At 59.5% G+C, this 21,466-nt stretch overlaps 1 protein-coding gene across 10 annotated transcripts in view; it reads right to left on the bottom strand.

The window, feature by feature from the left end:
- Positions 1-21,466, bottom strand: part of PCNT (pericentrin) — a 100,915-nt gene that overhangs the window by 64,087 nt on the left and 15,362 nt on the right. For 9 of the 10 annotated variants that reach the window (XM_072807257.1, XM_072807258.1, XM_072807253.1 and 6 more), the window contains exons 3-14: positions 19,359-19,493; positions 17,641-17,896; positions 15,991-16,046; positions 14,553-14,727; positions 13,994-14,130; positions 12,808-12,919; positions 11,465-11,672; positions 11,079-11,142; positions 7,363-7,495; positions 6,266-6,483; positions 3,063-3,532; positions 1,113-1,680 (exon numbers count right to left, since the gene is read on the bottom strand). In XM_072807257.1, the coding sequence (XP_072663358.1) occupies positions 1,113-1,680; positions 3,063-3,532; positions 6,266-6,483; positions 7,363-7,495; positions 11,079-11,142; positions 11,465-11,672; positions 12,808-12,919; positions 13,994-14,130; positions 14,553-14,727; positions 15,991-16,046; positions 17,641-17,896; positions 19,359-19,493 (2,532 nt within the window). Of the gene's footprint in view, positions 1-1,112; positions 1,681-3,062; positions 3,533-6,265; positions 6,484-7,362; positions 7,496-11,078; positions 11,143-11,464; positions 11,673-12,807; positions 12,920-13,993; positions 14,131-14,552; positions 14,728-15,990; positions 16,047-17,640; positions 17,897-19,358; positions 19,494-20,238; positions 20,258-21,466 lie in introns of those variants that run through there. The other variant, XM_072807262.1, reaches the window with a different exon arrangement.

The raw sequence follows: 21,466 nt of genomic DNA, 5'->3' as shown, positions 1-21,466 counted from the left end.
AGGCCATCCTGCCCAGATGCACAGGGACCCACGGACCCGCACGAGGGCCTGGCCGCGGCAGCTGCGCGGATTCGAGAGATCCCAACTGCTTCATCAGACCCCGAGCAGCAGCAGTGCGCGATCTGACATGCGGCTCACACACGCGCGAGCGCAGCTGAAAGAGCTGAAAACGAAACCAGAGCGTGCGTCAGCCCCGGAGCACCTGCCCCGGCAGGAGTGTCCTGTGTGGACCCGTGTCAGCGACACCGCGCACAGCTGTCCCTGCGGGGCCCTCCGCCTCGGGCAGGGAGGGCTCCTCCGCCACCGCTGCCTACCGGGTGCAGACCCAGACGTCACCCCGCTCACCTGCCAGACGCCCCGGCCCTCCCTCCTGGGTGGCTGCCCCCAGCTGCCCCCTGAGGGCCCCGGCTGACCCTTCCCCCAGGTAGTCCAGTCACTCCAAGCCCCCACCGGTCAGCCATCAGAGGCCTTCAGAACGCATCTGCGCCCTTGCTGCTGCCTGCAAGCTCAGGACCTTGCCCCCCAGGTGTACCGCAGGTGGACGGATCTGGACTCCCGTATGCCCCAGCTGACCTGAGGTCACGCCAACATGCTGCGGCAGGGCCCCTGGCACCTCAAAAGAGCTGTAGCTGGGGATGTCCGCAGGGCTGAGCAAGGCGGGCCCCATGGCATCCACCCCTGCTGGTGGGGCCCCTGGAGGCCCCAGGGCTAGAAGTCCTAGAGGGAGGTGGGCTCTGCACCGGGCAGTCGGGGAAACACTTGTTGGGGACGTGAGCACACGAGGAGCCCAGACGACAGCAAGCCTGGCACGTGGCATGCACGGGACGGGAGCCGGGAGACAGGGTCAGAGTGTGCTGTGGTGGGGGTCTGCAGAGCTGTGCCCCCGGGTCAGAGGGAGCACCTGGGGTGCACAGGGTGGGACCAACGTGCAGAAGGGAGACGACGGAGGCGGGGGGGCTGCCTCCATGGCAGACCAGATTGGGAGCGCTCCGACCATCTCCCCGGCACGTGGCCTGCAGGCGCCTCCATCCACCCACCACGCAGCCACCCGCCAGATAGCGGCAGATGGGACACACGGGGTAGAGACACGCAGGCCCTGACGCGCGCCTCACCTGCTGGGCTCCCTGAACCTCAGGGGGCACCGGGGCCTTCACACCCTCAAGCTGGCCCGAGCTCGTCTGCGTCCTCAGGCCCCCCTCCACAGGCGGAAGCTCCTGGCCGTGGCTCAGCGGATGCTTCTCCAGCGCCTGAGTCAGAGGCGTGGGGTGAGAAGCCTCCTTCTCCTGCAGCTGCTTCTCCAGGTCCACTCTCAGCTGCTCGAGAGCCTGCCTGTGCTCCTCCCGCATGGCCTGCACCTCGGACAGGTGACGCGACTCCAGGGACCCCAGAAGTGCCGAGTGTCTGGCTTCCAGGGCACTGATGGCAGCGGCGTGCTCTGTCTGCAACTCAGCCACACGTGCTTCTGCGAGAGCCCACCGCTCGCTCTCCACGGAGGCCTTCAGCTCCTCCACCTCGGCCCGGCGTCTGGCCTCCAGCTGCGCCGTCAAGGACAGTACGTGCTGCTGGTGTCTCTCCTGCAGGAGCCGCATGTCACAGGCGTGCTTCTCCTGGGCCTCCTGGAGGAGAGCATCCTGTTCCGCGGTGAATTTCTCTGTGAGTTCTTTACGTTCTTTTAAGAACCTGAGAGGACACGCAAGGTGAGCACGGGCAGCAAAACACAGTCACGAAAGCACCAACCTCACTCACTTTGCTCACAGTGACTCACCACTACAGTAGCCACTCACTACACCGTTGCCGTATTCCAGCTGGTCTTGCTCCCTCTGCCACAAATGGCCCGAGAGGAGGAACAAGGGGAGAGTGAAGGGGCCACGTGAAGCCAGAGGAGCTCGAGGGACAGAGCCCAGGCATCCCCCACTCACAGCCCGAAGCGGAGGACACAGATACACAGCAGGAGAGCACAGGCATGTTTCCGACAGACGTCATGGCAATGCAGAGGTGACGCGCAGCCCGGCGAGAAGGGCCACACAGGGAAGGGGCCGCACTATCGCCTGAGGCCCACCCAGACCTCGGAAAAGCTGGCTGAGAAGGAAGGGACACGAATTCCCGAGCCACAGGCAGTGCTGCCTGCAAAAGCACAGGCAAGGGGGCAGACTCCCTTCTCATCAAAGCACCAGGACCCGGAAAAAGCCTGAATCTCAACTGGGCACACGCTGCACATTCGTGACGTGCCTCTCGGTCAGTTCACGTGAAGAATAAGACGACCCGGTTTGCTTCTCTGTGCCAAGCCTCCACCAGATAACTCTGGCCGTGTTCCCTGACCATCCTGTGTCCCCTCCCCACACAGGAGGAGCACGGGCCTGGGTCCACCCGGCGTGAGGCGGTGGGTCGAGATCAGAGCTCAAGGCCTCAGACCCCGGATCCAGGGCTCCTGCACCTCGCTCACGACGGTGGGAGCAGCTCGCAGGTGACAAGCTGCAGCACCAGCAGCGAGACCAATGACTCAAGACTCCCAAACACCCCCACTCGCTACAGCTCGGGTTTGCAAAGAGTTAGCACTGACTGATCAAATCACGTTCTAAATTCCTTTGAAATTTAAAGGAAGTAAATATAAATTTTAGAAAAAAAAATTTTTTTAAATACCTGTTTTAAAAATACAAAGAACTAATACTGATGAACTGCATGTCCTTCTGGTAAGTAAAGTCAAATTCTTGCTCCTGAAATTTTAAAACATGCAAAGAACCAAAATAACGTGGCAGATGTGTGCCCAGTAGCGTCCATCAAAGGAACACGGACTCCACCAGGAGGATCTGGGCACTCCTCGCAGCACAGCTCAGGGTGGGGGGTGGGTTCTAACCCGCTGTGTTCCAGGGTGAAGACCAGTGTCCAGGCCTCAGTACATGCCCCCTCTTCCTGCAGACGCTCCCGCCCGCCTCCAAGCCCACAGCCGGTCTTCCCAGGGGGCCGGCCTCTCACCCTCTGCTGGGCCCCTTGGGGTCAGGCCTCAAGTGGGAAACTGGCAGACAGCTCCATACCTGACCCGCTGCGGCGAGCACAGCACCCACCTGCTCTGCGCCTGCATCAGCTGGAGGGCGCAGTCCTCCCTCAGGCGGCGGGTGGCGAGCTCCCAGTCCTGGTCCGCAGGAGCCACACGGCCAGCTGGCTCCCGGCCACAGTGGCCGCACCGTGGACACTCCTCCGCCTCTAGCCCATGCTCCAGCTGCCGCAGGCGGCCCTGCTGCTCCACCAGAGACCCCTCCAGGTCCAGGATCTGGGCTGCCTGCTGATCCTGAAGTTGCCTCATTTTGATTTCTCGGAGCTCAAACTTGTTTATTACGGACTGTTTCTCAGCTTCAGCTTGTTCTTTCAGGTCATGGAGCATCAGCGTGAGCTCCTCTTCAGCTTTTCTCTTTAGATCCTCACTTGCCACTTTCCATTCTGCTTCTTTGTCTTTCAATTCTTGCTTCACGAGCTGTAACCTCTCGTTGGCTTTCTTCAGCTCCTCCCGGTGATCTTCAACCAAGCTGTGTTTTACCTGCACGTAACATAATTTCACGTAAGACTGAAGAAATTAAAGGAGAAGTTTACTGGTAGTAACGACCCCCAAACCAGCTGTGCTTCACCTCTGGGGTTGGCAGACAGGGTTAAAAACTACGTGAACTCAACACGTACGTGCGTATGTGGAGGAAACAAAGACAGTGTCAGAGGCCACCTGCGTGAGACCAGCGATGCGGGGGGTCAGAGACACCACGGGGCTTCAGTCGGGGGGAGGGCCAACCACCCCGGACAGAGCAGAGCCACCATCAGCAAGGACACCAGAGTCCACGAGAACAAGAGCAGCAAACGGTTCAATGAGCCCCCGTCTCAGGCTTTGCTTCATTCATATTCTAATATCTTACATGGAATCTGAGTAAAAGATTGATAACTAAAATTTAAACTTCTAAGAGTATCTTCTGGAAAGGGAGGTGAATCACAAAGTTAGAGGTAGGCAAGTATCCTGATTTTCAAAAATAGAAAGCAAGTAAGTCAATAAACTACAAGAAAAAAACAAAAGTAAAAATGGAATTGAAGGATGACCTCAACTCCTTATTTAAGAATTAAGCTATTAAAGAGGCACGTGGCTGGCTCAGTCAGTGGAGCATGTGATTCCTGATCTCAGGTCATGAGTTCAAGCCCCACACTGGGTATGACTGCTTAAAATAATCAAGTTATTAAAATAAGTTTAGGATCCTGCTTCTGGAAATAGCTGAGAAGCTATAATCAGGCCAAACCTCCCAGACACTAAGAGGTATAAACACTGGGAAAAACATAAGAAACTACTTAGAGGCCTGAGAGAGCATCTAAAAGCAGGCAGATTGTGGAGAAGGGTTGGACACTAAGAAGAAACAAACGGCACTGGGCACTCTACCTGTCTGCGCCGCGCACACAAACCCCAGCACCTCCTTTGTGTGAACAGAGGAGGTAGAAAGTGAGACGTAAAGGCCCACTGGGACCGAACCAGACACAGAAGCTACAGGATCTGTGCATTAACCTAGCCCCAGTCTCTGATCCCTGGTGCAGACAGGTGTGGGCAGACCCTAGGAGCACCCACACAGAGAAGACGTAATGTGGAGTCAGACTCCAACCAAGGTAACTGTCTGCTAAAACAAACAAAAAAAATCAATACTTTTCAGTGGTATGTAACAGATTCCAGAGTCTCAACAATGTGTCAGTCACAATGTCCAAAATCAGCTGATATACAAATACCCAAGAAATATGACCCATGCTAAAAAGGAAATACAGGATTGTATTGGAGAACCTCAAGATGCCAAAATTTTGAAATCAGCAAAGGATTTAAATGATTTTTTTTTTAAAGATTTTATTTATCTATTTGAGAGAGAGAGCGTGAGAGCACGCACGTGCACACAAGCAGGGGGAGTGCAGAGGGAGAGGGAGAAGCAGGTAACCTACCAAGCAGGGGGCCCGATGCACCGCTTAATCCCAGGACCCCAGGATCATGACTCGAGCCAAAGGCAAACACTCAACCAACTGAGCACTGGGTGCCCCAGCAGACAAAGGTTTTAAAAACAAGTATCATAACTGCACTTATGGGCATAAGAAAAACATGCTTGTAACGAATAAAAGGATAGCAAATCATGGCAAATAAAAAAAAATTCTTAACAGCAACAACAAAAAAGACCAAATAGAAATTGTAGAATTCGGGGGCACCTGGGTGGCTCAGCGGTGGAGCATCTGCCTTCGGCCCAGGGCGTGACCCCGGGGTCCCGGGATCGAGTCCCCCTTCGGGCTCCCCGCAGGGAGCCTGCTTCTCCCTCTGCCTGGGTCTCTCCCTCTCTCTGTGTCTCCCATGAATAAATATGTAAAATCTTTTTAAAAGGGGAGGATACATCATCAAAGATACAAGGGTGCATTTTTCAGGAAGACGGAACAATCATAAACATCCGTGACGATGAGAACAACCTCAAAATACTCAAAAATTAATAAAACTAAAGGGAAAAATACATGATTGTACACGCCGTCTCTCTAATTGATGTAAGGAGATGAAACGGTGGTGCAGGAGAGCTATTACACACACCCGAACACCAGAAGTCGCGGAGGAAAGTGTGCCCTCTGCTCCATGGTGCCTGACACGGTCACCTGCTGAAACCACAGACCGCCAACAAGGGCGGCTGCCTCCAGCAGGCCCGCCAGGCTCCAGCCTGGGTTCCACTCTGCTCCAAGTCCCTGCCAACACCTAACAGCAGCACCTGGACAGGCGGGTGAGAAGTTCACATGAAACTCAGTCTTGATGGAGACTGAAAATCCAGAAAGACCCTCGTGGTGAGAGCATCGGGCCACAAGCTCAGGCGGAGGGAACGCAGCTTCGTCCAGACGGCTCCGACTCCGTCCAGGGCACCCTGCAGCACACGGGGCCCCACGGCGCTGCGTATACGGAGGCCTCCCGGGGATCCAGGCGAGGCTGCGCCAACCTCCGCCCGCGCCACCAGACTCGCCATGCGCACACTCCATTGCCGTGCCGTCAGCCAGCAGGGCAGCCCAGGGGCTCACCGGGCCCCGGCCCGCAGCACGGTGCCACCTACCTGCCGCCGCCTGAGGACGCCCGGCCCGTCCCCTAACCCCGGAGCAAGAAGGAGTCAGACGCGCTCGGCCCGAGGTGGAGCCCTGTCCTGAGGCGCGAGCACGGCCGCAGGAGCAGAGTGGCCGGAGCACCAGGACCTGCGTGGGCCTCTGAGTCTGCGGCCACAGAAGGGGCCAGGCCCACACTCACCCTCTCCAAGTCCTCTTTCAGGCAGACTTCGTGCTGCAACTTCTCGTGTAAATTCCTGTTTTCTAGTTTTAAGACGTCCATTTCTTCCTTGAGCTCCGTCTGAAGAAGCAGCAGTTTAAGCCTGTGCTCAGCTTCCAGACCCAGCCCTCTGGCCACCACCTCCGTGTCCACCTTCAAGGCCGTGCCCTGTGCACACGGAACGGGCACCTGCGTGAGCTCTGTGAGGGGGCGAGCAGGCAGGAAGGACAGTCAGGCACAAACCTCGAGGGCATCACACGCGGCAGACTAGGACGCTCGCCCTCCAACGCCCCAGATGACGGACACTTGTTCCTGGGGCACACCCAGGGTGAGCCCGGCCTGAAGTGCGTGGGAGGTCAAAGCGCGGCACCCCGTGCCCCCAGCCCCGGTGACGAGCCTTGCAGCGGTCCTGCCCGGAGCCACCAGACCCACTCACCACCCACCCCGTCCCTCCAGGGGATGGTGGTCAACTGTGGGAGCGTGTGGTTCAGGTCGGGGCCTGTCACCTTCTTGGGCTCAAGCACGAGCTAAGCAGAGGACAGGCGCTCGGTGCCGGCCCGTCAGCACCTGTCAGCGCCCAGCAGCCAGTGTGCGCGGCCAAGACCTCCCACAGCAGGAGAAGAGTGAGGGGCAGATGCCAGCACCATGCGAGCCTGGCTCTAGGAGCACGCTCCTCCTCCTCCTCATCATCAGCTCCAGGGGAGCCCCCGCCCAAAGCAGGCAGGGCTGTCGAGCACCCTGACGTGGGCCCTGACCCCCACACCCCGCCGCCCCACCTGGAATTTGCATCCAGGGCCGGCCTCACACCTGCTCTCCTCAGCGGCTGGGCTGCATCCACTGGGAGGACCGCAGCTTCTCTCCACCCCCGTGGCCTGCGACGCCCAGCCCCCGCCCCCATGCTGTACCTGGCAAGGCCCTCTCCCGACTCGCCGCAAGCCCAGCCCTTAACCCCGAGGACCCACCAGGGAGGAGCTGCAGAGTTCGGGGCCAGCCTGTCCGCCCACGCGGGAGCCCCAGCCCATGCGTCAACCCCGCAGGCCGCTCGGCCGCCGCCAAGGGCAGCAGGGGACCGCACACACCTTGGCCGGGCCCTTCTGAGAGGCCCTCGCGTTGCTCCCCTTCCGACTCCTGGGTCTCCACGAGGCCCGCCTGCTGCTGGGCTTCCAGGGAGGATGTCCACGCTGTGAGGTGGCACCGGTGGTTCTCTGCCAACTGTGTGGGCAAACACACGGCAAATCACACAGAGGACACGTCACAGGCAGCCTCTCCCCCAAGCACCTGATCACGGCCTCCCACGTTGCCCTCCCTGGGCCATGCACGCTCAGGCCACCTCCGTCCCCGCATCTCACCTCGGGGGGCCCAGTAACTCAGGGAGACAACAGCCCTGCGGAGCCGGGCACACAGCCCTGGCCGGAGAGCCCTCCCCGCTCCCGTGCTGCGCTCGCCGAGCCACCACAGCCCCAGCTGCAGGAGGCCAGGGAGGCCATTCCTGGAGCCTGCCCAGAGCCTTCGGGAGCTGCGCTGCAGGCAGACCTTCCCGGGCCAGGGCCTCCGCCCCCCGAGGGGCTCCAGCCTGCTTACCCCCCACTCCACGTCTCCCCTCTGCATGTCCCCTCCGACCCAGACCCAGCCTGGCCTGCTTGGGACACGGCCCTGCCCCATGAGAAGGGCCCCAAGGGAAGGGCCTGTGGTCACTGCTGCGGCACAGCCAACCACGCGCAGCCCAGCACCCTCGGCGGGGGGGGGGGGGGGACGACAGAGGGGCTCAGGGCATGTGCCAAACCTGCTGAGGCCCTGAACATGCAGCCAGTGAACCCATTTTCCCCAAGAATCAGAGTCCTAGCAACCTCATCTTCACGCTCACAATAAGCTGGTTTTCTTCTAAAACAAGACTTAAGTCCCACCCCGTTACAGGAATGAGCCACGACAGCGACGGAAGGCTCGGGCCCAACACAGATCTGGGCCCACAGGACAGCGAAGCACGGGGGCTGTTTTTCTGGGTCGGGCTGCAAACACTGCCGTGCCATGCGAAAGGGGTAAGGAGCCCAGAGCCTCCCGCTGGACCGGTTCCAGGCGCAGAACTAGTAAGAAACGGCTTCGAGGGATCAGCAGAGGATGCCCAGGGGCTCGTGGGTGAAGCCTCCGCTCAGGCCCCATCTCAGAGTCCCTGCTCCCCTCACGCCTGCCGCTCCCCAGCTCTTGCACCTCTCTCACATGAATAAGAATCTTTAAAAACCAAGTAAAATAATACAAAAAAAATCAGAAGAGGATGCTAACGCTGTGGCACTAGCCACGGGCCGGGGACCAGCGACAGCGAGCATGACCAAGTCCACAGGCGAGCAGCGCGCGGCACTACAGATGCCACGAGAGCGTGGGGGGGCCCACAGGGGGCCTGGGCGACTTCAAGTAAAAGGGGCGCGACCTCGTTAAGAATCCAAGGAAAAGGGACGCCCGGGGGGGCTCAGTGGTGGAGCGTCTGCCTTGGGCTTAGGGCGTGACCCCGGGGTCCCGGGATCGAGTCCCCAATGAGCCCCCTCCATGGAGCCTGCTTCTCCCTCTGCCCATCTCTGCCTGTCTCTGGGGGTCTCAGGAATAAATAAATAAAATCTGAAAAAAAAAAAAAAAAAAAAAAAGGCCCAAAGGAACACTAACCACAGACGCTGGCTGCCCCACAACGAGGACCATGCAAACGGGCAACATCCAGCAGTAAGGAGGGGACGTGGGGCCCGCACAGCCCGCTGACGGTTCACCAGGCGCCCTGAGGAGGGCACGGTGGCCTGTCAACGTCTAAACACACGTTCCATCGCTCTTCTCCTGCCTTACTGAAAAGTGGCTACGATGACGGAAAATTTACCTGCGAGGAGAAACAGGAGGAGGTCATCAGGGAACCAACGCTGACCAACCTCGGAAGACAAAACTCAGTGCCGTGGCAACGCCTGGGACCCACGGGCCAGGAGGCTGGCCACCCCAGGCAGGACCCCAGGAGGAGCCCTGGTCCCCGAGACCCGCGGCCACGGGTCACACACCACAGGGGACGCCCACACCACACAGACACCCACACGGGCGGACGGAACACAGGACACAGGGAGCACGAGAAACCCTTCGCCACCTACGGGCCTCAGGGGGCAAGCGAGGACGCTGCCCGGGCACTGGCAGGACAAGCAGGAAAGCTGAACCCCTAGAAATTAGGTGATGATGCAAATAACTGAACTACAACTGAAAAACTTAGTAAGTTCAAGAACACCGGTGGCTTGCCTCTTGGGTGAAACATGAAGGTCACGAGAGCTGCAAAGAGAGAGCGCAGGACCTGAACTGGGTGGTGACGGGCCTCCTGGAAGCGAAGGGAGCGTCCCAGATGCGAGCGTGAGCCAGAGATGCGCACGCACGCCAACAGCCGTCCAACAGCTCCGGGGGCCCGGCGGGGAGCCAGGGCTGCTGGACACACAGGCAGCACCCTCGGGGGGAGGACGGGACGGACGGGACAGGCAGTGCTCCGTGGCACTGGGTTGTGAGGATGGAGGACACGTTCCAGACGTTACACCGCCCCCACACACACACACGAGCTCTTGGGATCCCCCCTACGCGCCCCCGTGTCGCCGCCGAGGGAACAGGTGCAGCAAAGACGGGCCCTGTGCAGACACACCCCTGCTCCCCACGCAGCACGGAGGGCAGGGCAATCCCAGCGACGGCGGGCAGGACGGGGTGCTGGATGGGGAGCAGGACGGGGCACTGAACAGGAGCAGGCCGCAGCCTGCCCGGGGCACTGCAGCAGCCACACCACGCCTGGCGGGCACCCATGGAGGAAGCGGAAGGGAGGAAATGATCGCGTGTCTGCAGAGAGGACGCGAACAGTGGAAAATCAGAAGGCGCCTGTTCAACAGGACAGACCGTGTCCCCAATATCCCCACGTTGACGTCTGAACCTCCAGCACCTCAGAAGGGGACTACCTCTGGAGACAGACGCCAGGGCTGTCTGCACAGAGAACACGTGCAGGGGCCGCACAAGGGCCGCCCTGCACAAGCCCCGGAGACCGGCCTCAGGAGGGACCAGCCCCAGCCCCAGACGACAAGTTCCTGCCGTTGACCCCCCACCCTGCGGTATTTGTCACGGCCACGTGGTGACGGAGAGCAGCAGGCGCTCACACGGAAGCTGCACACCCTGGAGCAGAGCATGTCCACCTGCCCAAGGTGACCACCCTGAGACCCGGCTCCCGACACCTGCAGGCATCACCACCAAGTCAAGGGAATCCCAGGCGACAGGAAGGCCACGCTGGCCACATCTCAAGCGCCCGCAGCCCCAGTGCCCACGGACTGACGCTGGACAGACAGGATGCGTGTGCACAGAGGACGTCACTCGGCCGTAAAGCACGACGAGATCTTGTCATCTGTGACAACGCGGATGGGCCTCGAGGGTGGAACGAGGAGCAAAGTCAGTCGGTCAGAGGGAAACACACACCACGTGCCCTCGCACGTGGAATCTTGAACCTGAGCTCACAGATGCAGACGACAGACTAGCAGCTACAGAGGGGGACAGGGCGGGTGGGAGGGTCAGAGGGTGCGGAGTTCCAGGTGCAGAGCGGAGGAGCCCCAGGGTGTCACGACAGCGCGCTGATGGCGGTTAGAAACGCCGTGTCGTACGTATGAAAGCTGCCACGAGAGCAGATCTTGAAGGTTCTCATCATGCGAAAAAGCAGCTCTGAGTGTGGGTGTGGACTTGCTGCACAGCACCGTCTGCTCACCGCCCGCACCTGGGGCACCCGTGCGCCCGTCTCCCCTCGGTTGGAAAGAAGGCTCACCTCGGGCTGCAGGCTGGGTCCAACACGTTGCTCTCGTCTCTCCCCTTCACGCATGCTGGACGGACTAAGAGAGAAAACACGTTTCAACACCTCCTCACCCGCGCTTTCCCCTCCGGAGCTCCGTCCCTCCTGCTCCCTGCACCCGGCCCTGCCTCCCCTCCCCCGTGGAGAAGCCTTGTGTGGGAGCAGAGGGCCAGGCCGCACGCGGCCCCGCACGCCTCCCCGCGCTCCCACCCCCATGCTCTCTCGCCTCAGGGCCCAAACACAGGCTGTGGTTCTCGCACGAGGCTTGTGTCCCTGGCGTGAAGTCACTAACAAGACGAGGTCTCGTCAGCTCAAGGTTCCCGCATCTGGAAACACATTTAAGATGAAAAGGACTCCCGTACCCGATTCCCCCGGACTCCAGAGAGGGCTCTTCGGTCGCGTCCTGCAGCCGCTGCTCCAACAGCACCGGGTCCTCCCGCCCGCGCTCCGCAGCCCCCTCAGGGCTCTGCCCCAGCTCAGACTCCTGCTCGGCCCTCCGGCCCCGGCGCTGCTGCTGGACGCCGCACTCTCGCTCTCGCTGCTCCAGCTCTTCCCCGTGAGGCGTGCGGGCTGGAGGGGTTACAGGGTCGCCGTCAGACGAACGTTGAGGAGCGCCATCCCCAGAGAGCGCCGGCCGGCCGGGCAGGTGCAGCGGGCCCCTCCTGCGCTTTGCTCCCACAGGCCGGTGGCCGGCGGCCTCAGCGGATCCCCCATCCCCGGAAGCAGAGCACTCTCAGGCTAGGGCCGAGGGCGTCAGGGAGACTGGGGGTGTGGGTGGGTGGCCCAGCACCTAAGGGCTCCACCCACGGCCAGCAAGGAACAAGACCCGGCCCCACGGGCCTGAGCCTCAGGAGCCACGCGGAGGCCGCCAACACCCTGCCCCTGCTGCTGGGTCCAGACGAAGCCCAGGCTTCCCACCTATGTTGACATCTGCCAGCTAAGAACCAGGGTGGCTTCAAGCCACTAGCCTGTGACGTCTCATCATGACGACAGCACAACACACACCGACCCATAGAGAACTTGTCACCGTCACTGTGGGCAGCAAGGGGATGGATGCCGCCGCCGCCAGGGGGTTAACACGAACTCATAACTAGCTTTCAAACACCACAGCCATGACCTGATCACCACCCAGAAGTTTCCATGCAAACAGCCCTGCAAGGACCCTGGAGGCCAGGGCAGGGCTGCCCCACAGCCCACGCGGGAGCCCACTGTGCCGGCGCTCACGCCGCTAGTCCACCCGCAGGAGCTGCGAGCTGCACCCCCACGGCCACGCACAGCCACCGCCCGGGTGTCCAGCCCTTACTCCTAACCCTGCTCTCTGCCCGGCAAGGGCGACTTGCAGAGGGTCTTGCAGGAGGGGCCAGGCGAGCTGCTGGGCCCCGCAGACTCGGGCGTCGGCCTGGGGGCCCCGGGAGCTCGGGGCACCTGCACCCGCCACACGCCCGCTGACACGGCTTCTCGGTGAACGCCAGCTCCACCGTAAGCTTTAAGGACCTCACCCCGTAAACTGCCTCATAGGAACATGAGAAAACACGACGCTAGCCGTTACCCGCTCCAGGGTGAAACCAAGGCCCTCAGGTCTCCACCCTGAAAACACGCTTCAAAGAAGTCTACAAAATCGCTTTCTATGCCTGCTGCGACGTTAAGTCTGACTTCGGGGTTTCGACGACTAAAAACATAGCTTTTTCAATGGGCAACTCCTTACCACTCGCGTCCTGTCTGTCGGGTCTCGGAGACTCGAGCTGGGACCAGAGGCGCCGGATCTCTTCCTGCGACTGAGCCTTCAGCTCCGCGTACGACGCTCGGAGGCTCTCTAACTGGAAAGGGAAGGCGACAGGGTGAGACGCCTCTGAGAACCACCGCGGGAGCTCGGAGCCCAGCTCCAGGGACACACGAGGTGAAACGAGAGGACCGGCCACAGCAGCAGCACAGAAACACTATGACCCTTGGCAAGACGCCTCTACCTGACTCTACCCGGCTGTCCCCTCACTGAGTAAGGACAGAAACCTTGTCCGTAGCCCTAAACCCCCATCCTCTCGGGTGTCGGCCCGCCCTACACCCAGAGCTGCGAGCACCAACCACCGTCGCCACGGGGGGCTCGGGTCAGGCCACACGTCGCCCCAAGGCCCTCAGTGGGGAGGTATGAGGGCAGGGCCGAGGGGACACGGGGCCTGGGAGCTCCGGCCTGCGGCAGCCCTAGGTCAACCTCCACATCACGGACAGCCCCACCAGCCTCACGCAGGGCCAGGACAGAAGGTGTCCTTCCGTGTTCCTTTCCCACCAGCAGGGGACATGAGGGGACGCGAGGAGGAAAGGCGGCAGTGCAGGTGTGGATGGAAGCCTCGGGACAGAAGCACAAGCTGCTCCTGGGCGCTCACAACATCGCCTCCTCTGCAATGGGGCGCGGGCAGAGACGGAGCCCGCCTCTGGTTCCCTTCCTGTCTGACCCCTCGGCCCCAGGCCTGGGGCGCTGCTGTCCCAGGGACGGAGCCCTCGGCTACCTGAGACCCGGCCACAGCTCCCACCGTGGGACGCGGGCTCGCGCCGGGAGAGCGTTCTGAATACAGAAGTAGCGGAAGTGTTTCTGGCTGAGCCTTCTCAGCTGAGAACGTGGCTGAGAACGCGGGTTACGGCTGAGAACGTGGCCTCAGACTCCTAATGCCTGGAGCCTGGATCCCAGGGGCGCTGCTGAAGGACACAGATGTTGTGCGGCTGCGCGGAACCACTGGGTCAACTCCACAGACTCTATCCTTCCTCTTCTACTAAGTACTGGGAGTCCGCGCGTTCAGGACTTCAGTTGTAGCAGTACCAGAACAGGGAACCGCCACCGGGTCTTCTACCCACCCCCACCCCTCTGCCCCCGGAGCTGGGGCCCAGACGTCCCCGCCCACCTCCAGCTGCTTTTCCACCTCCTGGTCGCGGAGCCTCAGCTCCAAGTCCTGCACATACTGGCAGCGCTCCGACTGCAGGTCTTCACGCAACTGCCTCAGGGCCTCTTCGTGCTGAGCCTCCAGGGTCCTCAGGGCACCTGGACGGCGGCAGACACCTCACTCAGGGCACGCCACTCCCAGCCCCACTGTGCCCAGCACCCGGCGCTCCGCCACAGGGGCGCCAAGTGACGGGCGACAGGATGAAAGGCAAACAGTCGTGTTATTTTTGGAAGCATCTTAATAACAAAACATGGACAAATGTCTCTGAATCAAAGGTTTCGGGAGAAGTTAGGGAGCTTGAGACGTCTGTGTTCAAAGAGGGAAGACCCCGAGGCTGAGCCCGAGGGCCCCGCTGGCCCGCACCCGTCACCAACACCTGGGCGACACACACGGCCCCTGGCACTGACACGGAGGACACCCACCCAGCGCAGGCCGCGCACAGCCCCTGACCTCGGTTCCAGGGTCCTGCACCAACACTCACGGCCCTCTTCAAACCTGCTCATTTTAACATGAAACTCACATTCAGCCTGATTTTTGGCTTGAAAGATCTTCTCCAATTCAGCTTTCTGTTCTGACAATTCTCTCTTAAACTGGTCTTGTAAATTCTCCAACTCTGACCGATGCTTCGCAGACAACTCTCTGCGTAGGTTTTCCAGGCATAAACCTCTCTCCGATTCCCAGTCTCGCTTCAGGCTCTAAATCAAGTATGGAAAGAAGAAGACTATGGACTAACAGTGAACCATCCCTGGTAAAAAATTTAAACTGTGAAAAAAAAATTTTTTTGAACAGTGTTGGAAACCCTGGTGAGCAGCCATGGCGCCCAGACCAGACGGTCACTACACGAACCTGCATGGTGCCCACCACCCACACACAGGAGCAGAGAGCAAGGGCCCCCTGCCCAGAAACAAAGTGTGGACAGAGGTCATGCTCAACAATTCACACACCGTCCCCCACGAAAGACCCAGGGTGCTGCTGTGCCATCACCTGACCTCTGCTGAGGGACGGCGTGGCCATAAATGCCCTAAGAAAGGGGTCCCCAGGACGCCTGGGTGGCTCAGCGGGTGAGCATCTGCCTTCAGCTCAGGTCGGGACCCCGAGGTCCCAGGATCGAGTCCCACATCGGGTCCCTGCAGGGAGCCTGCTTCTCCCTCTGCCTGGGTCTCTGCCTCTCTCTCTCTGTGCCTGGGTCTCTCACAAATAAATAAAATCTTTAAAAAAGAAAACAAAACAGAAAGGAGTCTCCACTGTCCAGCTTAGAGGGGTGAGGAGCAGGAGCAAAGCCCCTAACAGCCGTCCAACACCAACGGCCTGATCAGGGCAGCAAGGACATAAACACCCACGTGCCCAACGTCACATATGCCCTCTACTGTCACCAACGTCCCCCGACCTCACGAGCCCCGTCCTCCGCTGTCACAGGCACCAACAGCCCTTCTACAAATGTAGCCTTGACAAAGGGACCCATCGCCAGGACCAGGCTTGTCACACCCTCAGCGAGAACCCTCCCCAGGAGACTCCAGGACTAGCGGGTACGGTCAGCACAGCACATGGGCCCGCCACGGTGTCGGCCGCACAGGGCATTGCCCCCACCGCTCTTCCCCCGTGCCCCCACCGTGCCGGGACCCGCACCCCACACGGGTCACTCATTCACCGGGTGGCCCCCTGCAGTGGGAGCACAGGAGGCCTAGGCCGTGGGGGCCACTTGGGAACCAGACTCAGGGTGCAAGTGCTTCGCGTCACAGAACAAGCACACGCAAGGCCCCAAACGAGCTGTGCTGACAAGTTCACGCTGTACAGAGAACGCTTGACCTCGAAAGCAAAAGGCAACACACCATATACCAGCATGTTCGATGAAAGCTCTGGATTTTGTCCGAATCAGGTGAAGGGGGCCCCGGCGGGGGGGGGGGGGGGGGGGCAAGCTGGAGGGATGGAGGGGACCGCGGCTCGACAACGACCCCTACCTCCACAGCCCGGGCGTTTCTCTCCATTTCTGACTGTAGCTTCTCTTTCAGCTTGGCTGCAAGACAGACAGGAGAGCAGATCAGATCTCAGTCTCCGAGTTTCCCAGCTGGAGCCTCGGGAGGTAGGGCCGCGTGCAGGGGCCGCTCCCCGGAGCACGCACCAGCGCCCCAGGACTCTCCCAGGACAACAGGGGGTCGGGGCTCGGGGCTCATCTAGGAGGAAACAAGAACCCCACTGTGATTTAAATTATGGATTACAGGATTACATTCCTGCCCAGACCGAGGACAGAGCCCTCCCGGCAGCCTGCAGCCTGACGCTGGCTCAGCCCTGCACACCCCGGGCCTGTCGTCCAGGCTCCCCCCATGCCAGACTCCAGGCGACGTACCACAGACAGGCAGATGTTCCAGGACCAGCCGCCCCCAAACCCCAAGGGAAGGACCACAAGAAGAGAGGTGCCGGGTGCTGGGGGCGCGGAGGAGGGACAAGGCTGGACCAGCATGCGAGCCGTGGCATGGACAGAGGGGTGTGCGCACGCCTGGAGATGCCGGTCAGAGGCGCGGGGACCTCAGGAAAGGGCTGCGAGGGAGCAGCGCCAGCCAATGCCACACGTACAGGCGAGGGTGGCCTGAGCAAGCCCAGAGCCCGCAAAGGGCCAGACACCACCTGTGAGGGGAGGTCGCAGGGCCCCAACCCACAGGAGAGCCTCATGGAGCAGAGGGTGGGCGTGGGCCCCTCTGTGGCCCTGTTCCCAGAGGAAACGGCACAGAGGAGCCTAAGGGGAAGCAAGTTTTGTATTTTAAAAAACGAGCAAAAACAACAGGACATAAAACTACTTATTTACACTTGCTGAAATCTACGTGAAGAAACGTGGGACGGAACCCCCGGAACCCGAGAAGACTGGCTCCCTCGGACAGCTGCGGGGGGACCCGCAGGAGGGAAGACTTGCAACACATCCGGGGCTGCACACGCTGCTTCCATTTTTCAAATGAAAAACTCAACAAATAGGTAGATAGGCAGAGGAACGGGGAGACTGCTCACGGGCACGGGTTTCTTCCTGGGGGATGAACGTCCTAACTTTAGACATGGGGATGTCTGTAGACTCGGAAACGCACACTTCAAGTGGAGAACCGTATGTACGTGAACTACAGCACAATCAAGCTAGTGTTTACAACTGATGTTCACAAAGCAGTGACTACAAAAAACGTACCCAAAACACCAGTAAAATGTGAAAGTATCTCTCAGATGTCAATAAAGAGCTCAGTTAGGAAAAGGTGCCTAAGCCGTCCACAGGGAGCAGAGTGAGGCGCCTGCGGGACGTGGGGGTCCGTGTCCAGGAGCATCGGGGACGGTCGACAAAGCTCAGCCAGACACAGTCCCGTCAAACAGGCGGACACGGAAACTTCCAGCACACAGGCAGATCACCACCGATGACACGAGACCATTTTAAAAACTAACACAGGCCCAGCGGAGAACTGGACAGAAGGCAAAGGGACAGCAGAGGCCCGCGGAACAGGATGTGCACTGCCCTCCCGCCCGGCAGGGACTCTGTGTGAATCCCTTCCCTGGGACCGGCCCCTGGCGGGCTCACCCCCCCGCCCCGAGCAGCAGGAGGGGCCCGCGCCCCACTCAGGTCCTGGTGAGGCCCGTACCGGTTTCCTGGCTGCACCGCAGCCGCATCTCCTCCTGCTCCCGCGCATGCTGCTCCCTGGCGAGCTCCAGCTCCTGCTGCTGCCTGCTGCGCAGCAGGGCCAGCTCCTGGGCGTGCCGGCCATTGAGCATGGCCCGCAGCTCCGTCAGCGCCGTCTCCTTCTCCTTCTGGAGGTTGGCTTGCGTCAGCTCCAGCTGCGCCGTGTGCATGTTGCTCAGACTCAGGCGTAGCGCCTCCAGCTCCAGGGAGGGCACCGGCTGCGGGAGAGCGAGGCATTTCTGGGTGCTCGGCTCACGGACACCAGCACAACGCCTGGCGTGTCCGTGTCTGCCTCGTGCTCAAGGGACGGCACCAGCTCAGTTCCCTGCAGGGCCTGAGGCAGCCCCGGCACAGCCTGGCAGCTCCCCCACTTAGAACTGCCCACCCCATCCTATCCGGAAGCCCCTCTGAGCCACGTGTGCTCTCCCTCCACCTAAACCACGGCTCTGCAGACGGCAGGGGCCACAGGTTCCTCCTCGAGGACACGGGCCACACAAAGCCAGTGGCTGTGCAGGATGGCCCCCAAACTCCCTCCAGGCAGACCCCAGCCCACAGGAGCATCCTGGCTGGAGACAGGTGAGCAGCCATTCCCGATGTTGCAAGATCCCCATCAGAAACACGGGACGAGGGGATCCCTGGGTGGCTCAGTGGTTTAGCGCCGCCTTCAGCTCAGGGCGTGACCCTGGAGACCCGGGATCGAGTCCCATGTCAGGATCCCTGCATGGAGCCTGCCTTTCCCTCTGCCTGTGTCTTCACCTCGCTCTGTCTCTGTCTCGTGAATAAATAAATAAAATCTTTAAAAAAAAAAAAAAAGAAAAGAAAAGAAACACGGGATGACAATCAGAATACGAACAAGAGGTGGCTCTGGACAGTCACTGCCCACAAGGGTAAACCGTATGGCCAGACGGAGCCCAGCAGTGGCTGAACTAGTGATACCATCAGGAACCCTGTGCTCCAGACCAGTGGCAGAGTGAGCACGGCGTTTCGCTGCTCTGGACGGTGGGCAGAGGGCACAGGGGAGACATTTCTGTGTCTAGCTAAGACACGGGGCATCTGTTTCTCCCTCCCCTGACTTGGGGGAAAGTGGAGGAAGGCCTGGGTTCCAGGAAGCATACCTTATTCCCAATCAAAACAACAGAAAAACATGCCTGGAACTTAGCACTTAAGGGACACCCAAAAAAGCATAAAAATAAAATGAATAAAGGAGAGCAGTAAGCAAAAAACACGGGAATAGGACACGTGTCTCCAAAGAGGTCAGCAGGGACCACTGAGGACAGCGAGGCCACAGGGAAGGGCAGGGCGCACAGCAGCCCTCCCGCCACAAGAGCATGTCCCAAGCACCCTCTGCTCCCACAGGTGGCAGCCACCAGGGGACCGGGTGCGCCTCACAGCCTTGCTCAGAGCTTCTCTTGGTCGAGGCCCCTCGGGGACACGGCACTGCCTGTGGTTAACGAGTGCAACGGCAGTGGACAGAGGAATGCCGGCTGTGCTGAGTGGCACCTGGCCAGACTCACTGCCCCAGGTGTTCTCGCACATCCCTCCCCCTGCCCTTTCAAAGGCCCCCATACAGCAAAGTTTGCAGCACATCCGTCCACTGTGTCCTACCTGCAACCCTGACAGGTCCCCAAACCCACCGGTGCAATTATAGGGATCAGCCACGCCCCCGAGTGCCCCTGTCACCTGGGTCTGCAGCTGCACCTGCTGCATCCCCGCTGGCTGCCGAAGCTCCACAGCCACCTGCTGCTGTGCACCGGCCTCGTCCTCCTGTCTTCCCATTGGCTGTGCAATCTCTAGCTTACAGTCTTGTTCACGGTCCTGGAGAAAGAAAAGGAAGGGACAGTCAGGACACTTGGGACAGACCTGAGCCCAGCAGTGCTCACAGCAGGACTCCCAGCTGCCAGAAGGTGAAGCAACCCAAGTGTTCGCAGACAGGGGAATGCATAAACAAAATGTGGCCAAGCCATCCAAGGGGTATCACTGAGCCGTAAAAAGGAATGACAAACTGACACACGGGACGACGGCAATAACCTCAATACACGAAGCTCAGTGAAAGCAGCCAGGCACAGACTGTGTGGTTCTAGGACTAGGAAATGTCCAGAACAGGCAGGCCCACAGGGAGAGAACGCTGGCCGGGACACCAGGGGCTGGAAGGAGAGGGGGTGGGGAAGGACGGCTAATGGGCACGGGGTTCCTTCTCAGGCAGTGAAGATGTTCTGGGCCTAGACAGTTGCAAGGGTTGCACGACAAAGTGGCCGTACTAAGAGCTCTTGATATCCGTATACTCTTAAGATGGTAAATTTTACGTACGTGAATTATACCTCAAAATAACTACGAAAAACATTCAGCCTGTTTAAATGGCTTAGAGGAAAGTGGAAAACCCCAGAAAGAGTGGCGGCGGTGTGGATGCTGGACAGTAGGGGGAGGTCCCCAGGCTGCCTGACCCTCAGTCAAAGGAGGGGACACCCACAGGAGGGAAACGCACACAAAATGCCTGGAAGTGGTGGGTGCCAATAAAAGCTTAATGAACCTGAAGATGTAAATCTGAAACATCACTTTATACCTAGTCAATCAGCAAAAGCTGGTGATCATGTGGATCCTCAAGGTCACCAAGGTCATGGGGAAACAAGCAAATGCTGTCAAGGACAGAATAAGTTGGTATAACTTTTTATGAACTTTTTGACAACACACATCAAGAGGCATAGAAAACATTTCTGTCTAAATATTCCCACCTCTGGGGCAGCCCAGGTGGCTCAGCGGTTTAGCGCCACCTTCAGCCCAGGGCCTGATCCTGGAGACCCAGGATCGAGTCCCGCGTCGGGCTCCCTGCGTGGAGCCTGCTTCTCCCTCTGCCTGTGTCTGTCTGTCTCTCTGTGTGTGTCTCTCATGAATAAATAAAAATCTTTAATAAAAAAAAATAAATATATATATTCCCAACTCTGGGGGCTCCTAAGTGGCTCAACTGGTTGAGTGTCCTCCTGATCTCAGTGTCATGTGTTCATGCCCCACGGTGGGCTCTGCACTGGGCACGAAGCTTACTTTAAAAACAAAAAAAAGGGCAGCCCCAGTGGCGCAGCGGTTTAGCGCCGCCTGCAGCCCAGGGTGTGATCCTGGAGACCCTGGATCGAGTCCCACGTCGGGCTCTCTGTATGATGCCTGCTTCTCCCTCTGCCTGTGTCTCTGCCTCTCTCTCTGTCTCTATGAATAAATAAATAAAATCTTTAAAAAAAATAAAAATAAAAATAAAAAATAAAAATAAAAACAAAAAAAAAAAATCCCAACTCTGGGAACATTTTTAGCATCAACAATCTAATGGGAAAAGAAAAGCTACAGGTGCTCTATGAGCATCCCAGTCTCCCCTATGCATCCCCAACCAGCCCCCCGCCTGGCTCGGAGCACACCTGCCCCCACCCCAGCATGCTCCCTGCCCCCCTCCCCCCAGAGTAGGCTATGACAGCCAGAGGCCTCCTAGCTCCCCCCACAGGACAGCCCAGACCTTTCTCTGGGGCTTATCGACAAGGCACCTTGGACTCCAACCAAACTGAATTTTCCTGCCCAAACCAGGACTCCTCCAACGCTACGTACCTCGTTAACAGCACCCCCAAGCCCTCACAGTCCTCCTCGGCCTGCTCCCCTCACAGTAACCCCACAATAGCCCAAGGCCAGTCCTGACATCCCTCCATTCCCATGAGCACAGCTGACTGGCCCCCATGGTCACTCAACCTCACGTGACGTCACTGGCTTGGAGGACAGATGACGCATTCAGAAAACAAATCCAACCCTGTCACACT

The sequence above is a fragment of the Canis lupus genome, chromosome 30 (assembly GCF_048164855.1).
Source record: "Canis lupus baileyi chromosome 30, mCanLup2.hap1, whole genome shotgun sequence".
NCBI classification, from domain to species: domain Eukaryota; kingdom Metazoa; phylum Chordata; class Mammalia; order Carnivora; family Canidae; genus Canis; species Canis lupus.
Note: the sequence above shows the minus strand (reverse complement) of the source record. Positions and strands in the feature narration are given on the sequence as shown.